General features: G+C 38.8%; 1 protein-coding gene across 3 annotated transcripts in view; it reads left to right on the top strand.

The window, feature by feature from the left end:
* The first annotated feature begins 794 nt into the window (after positions 1 to 794).
* Positions 795 to 10,609, top strand: part of FSIP1 (fibrous sheath interacting protein 1) — a 206,536-nt gene continuing 196,721 nt past the window's right edge. For all 3 annotated transcript variants that reach the window (XM_067742611.1, XM_067742602.1, XM_067742593.1), the window contains exons 1-2: positions 795 to 956; positions 8,298 to 8,430. In XM_067742611.1, the coding sequence (XP_067598712.1) occupies positions 8,305 to 8,430 (126 nt within the window). In that variant the 5' untranslated portion in view covers positions 795 to 956; positions 8,298 to 8,304. The remainder of the gene's footprint in view (positions 957 to 8,297; positions 8,431 to 10,609) is intronic.

Here is a 10,609-nt window from a genome sequence, read left to right as displayed (position 1 = left end):
TTAGCAGTATATGGATGGCATTTACAGCTAGGTTTTTACACCCACCACTGACAGAGATTTTAGCTGTGGTTCTCTGAGCAACTCACTTAACCTTTGTCTATTTGCTCTGCTGAAAAACACTTAAAGAATACACATCTTACCACCTAAAACAATGAGGCTACAGGGTCCATGTACGTGAAAATGCCTTGCAAACTGTAAGGTTCTGTTCAAACTGGAAGAAGCAGACAGTTGATGGTACTGGGGATGAAGAAAATCAATTCAGGGACCCAGGGAAATAGTCTTCACGTGCTGAGAATTACAAAAACCACAAAAGAAAGAAAGCGCAAATAGCAATTATTACCTTTTTTGGACTGTAGGCCAATCTGGGCAAAACTACTATTTTTTTATTTACATGGCACCCAACATTTACTAAGAACTTCACATAACATTATGTTTTGAGCTGCACAACAGTGTTGTGAGGAAGCAATTGTTATCACCCCATTTTACAGAGGAGGAAACTGAGTTCAGAGAGGATTAGCGGACCTGCAGGGCATCATATTAATAGTGAAGGACAGAGCCATACAAGCATCCAGACATCCTCTTTCCAAGTTCAACCTAAATACGAACAAACCATTCCACACTCTCCACCATCCGCCGGGAAGGCGGAGGAGACAGCAGGGATGCCCGAGGTCTCCGGTTTCCGACAGTGCTGGGTCCTCTGCCGCTCCTGGGCCCCCACGTCTCGTTTCTGGATGGTATAGCCCTTTTCCCCTATCGCGAGACTGGGAGCGTCGTGCTTCTGGTTGCCAAGGGAACGGCGTTCTGGGAGGCAGGAGGGCTTCTGACCCGCGGCTTCTTCCACCTCCAGAGAAGCTGCGGTGGCGGGAAAGACCCCTCCCCTTTGGGGGACAGTGGGTGACGCTGAGAGTGTCAATGCTCTGACCACTGGACACTAGCCCCCAGTTGCCGTCCAGAAGGTGAGGGACTGCACAGGTTAGGAGCGAACTCTATCGCCGCGCGACAAGCCAATGAGAGGGCGGGGCGGAGTCGTGTCAGGGTGCTGGGCCCGGAGAGGGGGCAGGGCCAATAAGAGGGCGGCGGGCTCAAGCAGGGCGGCGGGCTCAGCGGAGGCTGGCCAGGCCTGGGAGAGACACGCCGGTCTGACACCGGAGAGGCTTCCGTCTCCTTGAAGGCTGTGTGTCGCCAGGATTTCCTGGACACAGCGGTAAACGTTCCTGACCGTAAGACCAAGTACCAAGGACTCTCACTGCCCTTCTAGCCCCTAAGATCTAGAATTTGTATTACAAATTAATCACCCGCCATTTAAGTGACAAAGGATGCAAATAGGCATTTCACAGAAAAAATAAAAGGTGGGCAGTAAACATTTGACTAGAGACTCAACTTCTCTCATAATTAAAGAAATGTAGATCACACTCACAGATACCTTTTGACACTTCTCAGATTGACAAAGATGAAAAGCTTTGACATAAGCAGATTGGCCTGGGTGGGGAAACAGGCACTTTCATCTCAGCGTACCCTGTTGTTAGTAATATAGTTTGGTACAACCTTTTTGGAGGACAGTTGGCAGACTACCAAAATTTGAAAGACAGTGTTCTTTGACTCAGCAATTAAAAAAATTTTTTTATTGAAATAGAGTTGATTTACAGTGCTGTGTTAATTTCTTCTGCACGGCAGAGTGACTCAGTTATACGTATATATATTCTTTTCTGTATTCTTTTCCATTATGGTTTGTCACGGGATATCGAATATAGTTCCCTGTGCTATACAGTAGGACATTGTTGCTTATCCATCCTATGTATAATAGTTTGCCTCTGTTAATGCCAAACTCCCATACCTTTCCTCCCCTATCTCCCCTTCCCATTTGGCAACTGCAAGTCTGTTCTTTATGCTGTGAGTCTCTTTCTGTTTTGTAGATATGTTCTTTTGTGTTGTATTTTAGATTCCACATGTAGGTGATATATGGTCTTTCTCTTTCTGACTTCGCTTAGTAAGATAATTTCTGGGTCTATCCATGTTGCTGCAAATGGCATTATTTCATTCTTTTTAATGGCTGAGTAGTATTCCATTGTATATATGTACCACATCTTCTTTATCCATCCATCTAGGTTGTTTCCATGTCTTGGCTATTGTAAATAGTGCTGCTGTGAACATAGAGGTGCATGTATCTTTTTGAATTATAGTTTTGTCTGGGTATATGCCCAGCAGTGGGATTGCTGGATCATATGGCAACTCTATTTTTTTTCACTTAGAAATTCTAATTTATCTTCTGGGCATATAAACATAACTAAGCAAAGATTTGTACAAAGAGGTTAACTTAAAATTGAGGTATTCTTTACATACAGTAAAATTTACCCTTTTAATATTACAGTTCTCTGAGCTTTGACAAATGCATACAGTTATGTAATTACCATCACAATCAGGATACAGAACAGTTGCATCATTCCCCCTGAAATCCCCTAGTACTGTTTTTGTAGTTAACCCTTCCCTACCCCCAGCCCTGGTAACGGTCATCAGTTTCCTGTCCCTATAGTTTTGTCTTCTAGAAGTCATATAATTGGAAACAAATACTATGGAGCCTTTTGAATCTGGCTTCTTTCAACTTAGCATTATGCAGTTGAGATTTGTCTATGTTTTGTGTCAGTAATTTGTTCCCTTATATTGCTGAGTAACATTCCATTGTATAGATGTACCACAGTTGCTTATCCATTGTCTAGTTGAGAGACATTTGGATTGTTCCCAGTTTTTGGCAGTTATTAATGTAGCTGCTATATGTACAGGTTTTTGTGTGAATATAAATGTTCATTTCTTGGGTGAATATCCAGGAGTGAGATTATGGACTCGTATGTAAGTGTATGTTTACGTTGTAAGAAGGTGCCAGGCAGTTTTGTAACACGGCTGTCCCATTTTGCATTCTCATCGGCAATATATGAAAGTTCCAGTTGCTCCAACTTTGTCAGCACTTGGTATTGTTAGTTTTTTAAAAAAATAATTTTTACATTTGAATGTGTAGCAGTATCTCATTGTGGTTTTAAATTTCTCCAATGACTAATGATGTTGAACATCTTCTGGTGCTAGTTTGCCATCCATACATCTTTGGTGATGAGTCTGCTCAAATCTTTCTTATTATTGAGTCTTGATACTTATTTATGTATTCGGGATGTAAGTCCTCTGTCAGCTGTGTGTTTTGCAAATATTTTCTCCTAATATTTGGTCTGTGTTTTCCTTTTCAACTGTCTTTTGAAGAGTGGAAGTTTTAAATTTTGATGCATTCCAATTTATCAGTATTTTCTTTTATGAATCATACTTTTGATGTATCTAAGACATCTTTGCTAGCCCACAATCACACATATTTTATAGAAATTTTATAGTTTTAATTTTCTATTTTAGGCCTATGATCAATTTTGACTAAATTTTTGTATTGTTTTTTAATAACAAATCTTCTATATACAACCTAAGTGAGCTGAATAAAAAAATGCTACATCTATGCAATGAAATACTATGCCATCATTTGAAAGCATGAAGTGTATCTGTATGTGATGGTATAGAAAAATCTTTGAAATACACCAAGTGTAAAAAAGCAAGTTGCGAAGCACCATGCCATTTGTGTGTGTTTGTGTTGGGGAGGAGTAGGGAGGTAAAGGATAGAAAGTTTGCATATGCCTAAAAAAATGAGACCTACAGAAATCTTTCTTGGGGTGAGGGTAATTTTGACTTGAAAAACTTTTACATTCTTCTGTATTATTTGATTTTTTTCCCCTCTCAAAGGCAAGTATTTCTTACATAATAAACAAGTACAGAAAGTAAAAAAAAACTACCATAAGTAATTTTTAGATATTAAAATCATGAAAATAAGTGTAATTCTACTTTTTAAAAAGGCTGGCTCTTATTACTAAACAGGAAGATTTATTTTCTTTTGATTCTTCCATTTATCTAAAAACATCAGATTACAGCAGCTACGTGTCCCCATTGTTTTTTTTCAGATCACGTGATACTTTAATCGTTGAACAAACAGACAATTAATAGCAGTTATACAATTGACATGTCGTGATCCAGCATCAAGGTCATAAACCATATTGCCGATATGAACTCCAGAATACAATTACACTGTTATCCCTAGTAAAACTTGTTCCGTTGATCAGTGTTTTAGAAGAACAGGTGATAAAGCATTTTGACTAGCTGGTCTAAATTTTAATCACTCAGAGTTTTTTTTTTTTTTTTTTTTTGCGGTACTCGGGCCTCTCACTGTTGTGGCCTCTCCCGTTGTGGAGCACAGGCTCCGGACGTGTAGGCTCAGTGGCCATGGCTCACGGGCCCAGCCGCTCCACGGCATGTGGGATCCTCCCGGACCGGGGCACAAACCCGTGTCCCCGGCATTGGCAGGCGAACTCTCAACCACTGCGCCACCAGGGAAGCCCTCAGAGGTGGTTTTATTCTCCAGAAAAATAAATGGCGCACGGGCTCAAGGCGCACTGGCTTCAGTAGTTGTGGCTTGCAGGCTCAGTAATTGTGGCCCACTGGCTTAGTTGCTCCGTGGCATGTGGGATCTTCCCGGACCGCGGATCGCACCCGTGTCCCCTGCCTTGGCAGGCGAATTCTTAACCACTGCATCACCAGGGAAGTCCCAGAATCGCAGTCTCCCTTTTAATGTACCTTAAGCCCAAAGAATCCATGGAAAATTGTTACAGAAAATAAGACAATAAAATATTGTAAGGACTATAACAGAAGCATATAGTACACAGTTCATATAGACCCATCCCAAGCAGTTACCAAGTATATTAAAAGGGAGGCTGCAATTTTAAAAGAATAAGATAAATTATACCCACAAGGGGCTTCCCTGGTGGTGCAGTGGTTGAGAGTCCGCCTGCCAATACAGTGGACACGGGTCCGTACCCCGGTCCGGGAAGATCCCACGTGCTGCGGAGCGGCTGGTCCCGTGAGCCATGGCCACTAAGCCTGCGCGTCCGGAGCCTGTGCTCCGCAATGGGAGAAGCCACAACAGCGAGAGGCAAAAAAAAAAAAAAAAAAAAAAAATTATATCCACAAACTCCCAATCTTTCCTGAAACGTTGCAAACTGAAACCCTATTGTAGGAAGCAGAAGGTTCCAGGAGACATTCTACAAATGAAGGACTCTAAACCCTGTGGTTGGATAAGGAATTCTGGAAGGAAGGTATCCTCACCCACGGAGAGCAGGTTCCTATACTTCTCTAACATCACATCCCTGTACTCCATTTTGGTTTTAAACCATTCATGGTGGTTGCATTTCTCTGAAAAAGTTTAAATTAATCTTGCTTGAAATGAATGTTATGAAAAGCTGGTATGTTTTAGCAGTGATTTGTTAGAATTTAGAATCTGGTCATATATCCATGTATTTAATGGAATATCAAGAAGTAAATAATATTCTATTTTAGAAGTATCTGTAATGTAATAAGAAAATATTTATCGTGTAATGTTAAGTGAGAAATATATGAATCCAATTTTGTTGAAAAGACATAAAAAGCAAAAATGGAAAGGAAATGTGCCAGCAATGTTTAGCTCAGGGTGGAGAATATTGGGTGATTTTTATTTATTTTTGAGTGTACTTTAATATATTCCAGAAAATTTTCTTCAGTAAATAAATTCTTTAATTATGAATTTAAGATTAATAGAAAACCAGAAAATACAGATAAGCAAAAGGTGAAAAAAGACACAGGAACATCCATGAACCTACCAACCCAGAATCTACCACTGTTACTTCTTTGACTTGTGATCATCTTTCAGGTTCCTCTCTGTATATTTCTTTAATTAGAGAAATTGGACTTGTTTTTTTAAACAAGGTGTTGACTTCCTTCCTCCTTCTTTCCTTTCTTGTCTATGCCCCAGCCAGTTTTCTATTGGAATGTTTCTTTCCCTTGTTGATTGGTAAGAGCTCTTTAAATGTGTAAATGTATTAACCTTTTGTATATTATCTGTATTGCATATATTTTCTCCATTTTCTCATGTACCTTTTAATTTAATTTAGAGTTCCTTTTTTGGTTTGATACTCAAGAGCATTAAATATTATGTAATCAAATCTATTAGTTTCGTCCTGTTTGACTTATGCTCTGATATGCTGCTTAGTAAGTCATTAACCTCATTATTATATAAATTAGCTCTATGTTTCCTTCCAGTCCCCTGAAGATTCCATATTTTATATTTATTTATTATTAATTTTTTTTACTTTTATTAAAGTAATATAGTAAAATATGTCAAATTGTACTGTAACATTTACAATAAAAAAAAGCAGTCTCTAGTCACATCCTTCAGGGGCAAATATCTTGAACTTATTTAACTATTGTGCTTATTTAACTACTGTTTGGCTTTATCAATTTTTGGATATTCTCTTTGATTTCCTATTAGGACAGATTAGATTTTTTATACTACCTTTTCTTTTACATACTCCTCCTCACGTACACTCAATGTAATTAAGGCACAGTGTTCGGTTAAATTCAGTACTTATATAAGTATTATCATTTGATTGTTTTCTTGTACCAATGCTTTATTTTTCTTGTGGAATTTCTCTCTGGCTATTGAGATTTCTTCTCAAATACTCAAAAACATCTTTAAGTTCCTAATTCAGTATCCTTTATCCATACTTTATTCTACATGGCCAAATTCATAAGATTGTTAGTTACAACCCTACCCATCCTGGAAACTGTATCTTATTTATTATTTTCATGAGCAAACATAATAGAACAGACCTATTTCTAAAACTAATCTAAAGATTTCTGGAGCCTTTTAGTTGATCCATGCCATTGGTGGTTCCCTGTGCCTCTCCCTTTATTGACATGTATTATACTGGCTCTGCACAGGCTTCCATCTCATTGCTCCCTCTGTTAGCCACAATAAGTCTCCCCTGACAGGCTGTTTAGGGCATTACAAGACATTTGGCCTTTCAGTGACTTAAGCTTTTTGATGGTGATGTGACGGGCCAGGGCGATCCGTCATCCCACAATAATAATGTCAGTGCCTTCCTGAGTGAGCCAAAAACCCTTTTGCAGAGTTTGAGTAATGTTGAGATCACTGCCTTTTTCATTTACTGAGATGGAAAGAGTTGACCTACTGTCCTTTAAGCCTCAGCTTTGGCACACTGAATGGTTGGAGGGTAAATCATATTACTGCTCTGGGTGCCTTGGAGGAGCATGGGGTTGTCCGTGATTGGGCTTCCTCCTGTGTCCAAAGCTTCCTTGGACTCTGCCTCAGCTGTTCAAAAAAAGAAAGAAAGATGAGTCATTTTTTAGGATAAGAAATGGACATTGTTACACTTGCTGGGCCAGAGGCAATTGCCTTTCTTCATTCTGTTATGAGAGAAATGGTTTAATTTATAATTGATAGGAATTTAGGAAAGGATTTGTTGGAAGATATCCATTCACATGTAAAGCTAAGTATTGAGAAGTCAAACTATGAAATTCTCTCTCTTTCTTCCACTTTATTTGGCATGCATGATACCCCAAGCATTACTGAACATATTTGGAATGGTCCTGACCAAGGGCACAGTTTGGCAGGAGCAAAGTGCCAGCAGTGTCCAAGTTTTCCCACTAGTTTAAACCATCCTGCCTAATATTTCCTGCTTCAGGAAATAGTCCTAGGAATAGAGCAGCCAGACTGGTGAGAGTCTTGTGGACGGTGTCACATGAAACATAGTTAAAGAGATTGGCAATGTGTATCCGGATAGTGAAAGCCGGTCCTCTGGTAGAGAGAGTAGGTTCAGTTCTCTGTTGTTTCAAGGCAGAAGTAGAATCATGGGTTTTAGAAGGGGAGGGTTGATAGAAGAGTGTGGTCACCTGGAGATAAGTACTCCATGAAAATGCAGTACCAAGGAGGAGAGGAGAAATCAGAGCTGAGAGGGAGCCCCGGCTGAAGGCTGAGCTAGAATAAGGAAGGTAAAACCCAAAGAAAGTAGAGGCCTTGGCAGATTATTACGGTGAAGCATGAATCTTGGCCGAGGGGTGTGGTGCTCCGTAAGTGTCTTCTTAGGCCAAGGCCACAGTAACTGTTTCTCTTGGAGGCACAGAAGGCCATTGAGATGGTGTTCACGTCTGCATTCTTTTTTAGCCACTTTCAGAATCTGACATCCTGGCAGCATGTTTTTGCCACCTATGGTGACATAAGATGTAATGATCCATGGACACAGACATCTTTTGATGGAATTAGGGTACTGTGACTTTGGTGGTGAAATAATCCTTATAACAAAGGCTCTGAGTTCACTGCCTATTAACACTGATGAAACATTTAAACATACAAGTCATAACTTGCTTGAAATTTTGTTTGTTTGTTTCAGGAGATCAATGGATATTATAAAGGGAAACTTAGATGGAATTTCAAAACCAGCCTCAAATTCAAGAACACGTCATGGGAGCAGAGGTTCAAATGCTTCTTTGGAGGTGCTCTCACCGGAACCAGCATCCTTCAAGGTACTATGCTGTTTAAAAATGATATAAACTACTTCTTCTGATCTCTAGCAATTGATAAACCAAGGCTGTTGTTAACATCCCATTCTAAGGTTCATCTTTAAAGGGTTTGTTCTGGGAGCACTCATAGATTTCTTGGATTTTACTTTAGATCATTTAATGTGAAAATACTGTTTCCTTCTTTACCTTCTCCTCTTTTTTCTTGGGGGGGAGTTATGGCTTATTTTTTCACGATTGTACTTTGTTAATGCTCATTTATTAACTTTTCTTCTTTCATAAGAAAGCTTTGTATTCCAACATCTACTATGCCACCATTGACTCTTATTATGAAAAAGATTCAGTAATTTAAAAAATAGAGTTTGGATAAAAACCACATGGTATATGTTTAGTAGGTACATTACCTGGTCTCTTTTTCTTTTCTTAAAATATCTAAGCTTGACGTTTTTTAAAGAATCTGTTTTTCCCTCTGTGATGGGGGATAATTTATTTTAAGGTTGTGGGAAACAAAAATTTTGAAATTTATGGTGAAAAATTTTCTTGCAAGTCTGTGAAGCCTTTCTCACTTATTCTTTTGACTTATGCACTAGACTCTGCATTATGAAACTCTTAGAGTTTTTGTCTATCATGATTTAATGCTGGAAATAGAAAGCCTTCTAGACATTTCCAGCAGAAAGGGATTGAATACAAGAAATTCAGTTCCTCAAAAATCAATGGAAGGCCAGTGAAACCATGCGAGGGGACTTCCCTTGGATTATTGGTTCCCAGGTCACACCACCATATCCAAAATCCAGAGATCTGAAAGCTGCTGCTTTTCTGTTGCTGCTTCTGACACTGCTACACATCCCTCAGAACCACAAAACTGGTGACTAGACGTGCAGAGATGACTGCCTTTGATATTTCTTGTCAATTTCGTATCAGGAGCTTAGCAAGATGGCTTCTACCTCATTTCTGTGGTGAAACTTTTGTGTAGATGTACCTATTTGGATGAAACTAATATGTATCCAGAACCCAACCTGCAAGCAGCTTTGTAAAATACAGTTTCTGTTTTGTTTCATCTAATCCTGCATCATTACTATACGGTGTGTTAAATCTTGTAGCATTGTAATAATTCTTGATATCTGGTGGGAGGGGTCTTCCCATCATATTCTTTTCTAGGACTGTCCTAGCTATTCTTGGCTTTTTGTTGTTTTTATATTTCAGAACACTTCAAGTCCTGTGAAGAATACTGTTGGGGTTTTGATTAAAATTGCTTTGAATTTATAGATTAATTTGGAGAGAATTTCTAACTTCATAATATTAAATCTTCCCATCTATTAACATTGTATCTCATTGACTTCTTTGCTTCTAATTTAAAAATTTTACATACTGTAAAATTCACTCTCTTCTGGTGTATAGTTCTGAGTTTGGCAAATGTGTAGAGTGATACCATCACAATCAAGATATAGAACAGTTCCATCATTACCTCTCACTTCCCTCATGCTGCCCCTTTATAAACAATCTCTCCTACTCTTAATCCCTGGAAACTCCTGCTCTGTTCTCTGTCCCAATAGCTTTTCCTTTTCCAGAAGGTTTAATTCCATTCCACATGAATGGAATTAAAAAAAAAAATATGTAGCTTTTGCATCTGGCTTTTGTCTGTTGACACAATGCATTTGAGACACATCTATGTTGTTGCTTGTATCAGTAGTTCAAGCCTTTTTATGGCTAGTACTGTTCCATTGTGTGGGTAAACCACAGGTTGCTTATTCATTCCCCAGTCAGGAACATCTGGGTTGTTTGCAGGTTTTGGTGATTATGAATAAGGCTGCTGTAAATATTTGCATACTGATTTTGGGGATGTGGTGGGAAATAGGTTTTTACTTCTCTCGGGTAAATACCTAGGAGTGGGATTTCTGGGTTGTATGGTAAGTGTATGTTTAACTATAAGAAACTGTCAAACTGTTTTCTATTCCCACCAGAAATGTATGAGAGTTCCGGCTGCTTTGCGTCCTCATTAGCAGTTGATATTGTCAGTTTTTTTTTTTTAAGCCATTCTAATAGGTATACAGTAGTATTTCATTGTGGTTTTAACTCGAATTTCCTTGGTGACTAATAATGTTAAGTATATTTTTATGTGCTTATTTGCAATCCACATATCTTTTTTGGAAAGTGTATGTTCAAAAAAAATTTTTTTTAATTGGGG

The sequence above is a fragment of the Pseudorca crassidens genome, chromosome 1, assembly GCF_039906515.1.
Source record: "Pseudorca crassidens isolate mPseCra1 chromosome 1, mPseCra1.hap1, whole genome shotgun sequence".
In the NCBI taxonomy this organism is placed as follows: domain Eukaryota; kingdom Metazoa; phylum Chordata; class Mammalia; order Artiodactyla; family Delphinidae; genus Pseudorca; species Pseudorca crassidens.
Note: the sequence above shows the minus strand (reverse complement) of the source record. Positions and strands in the feature narration are given on the sequence as shown.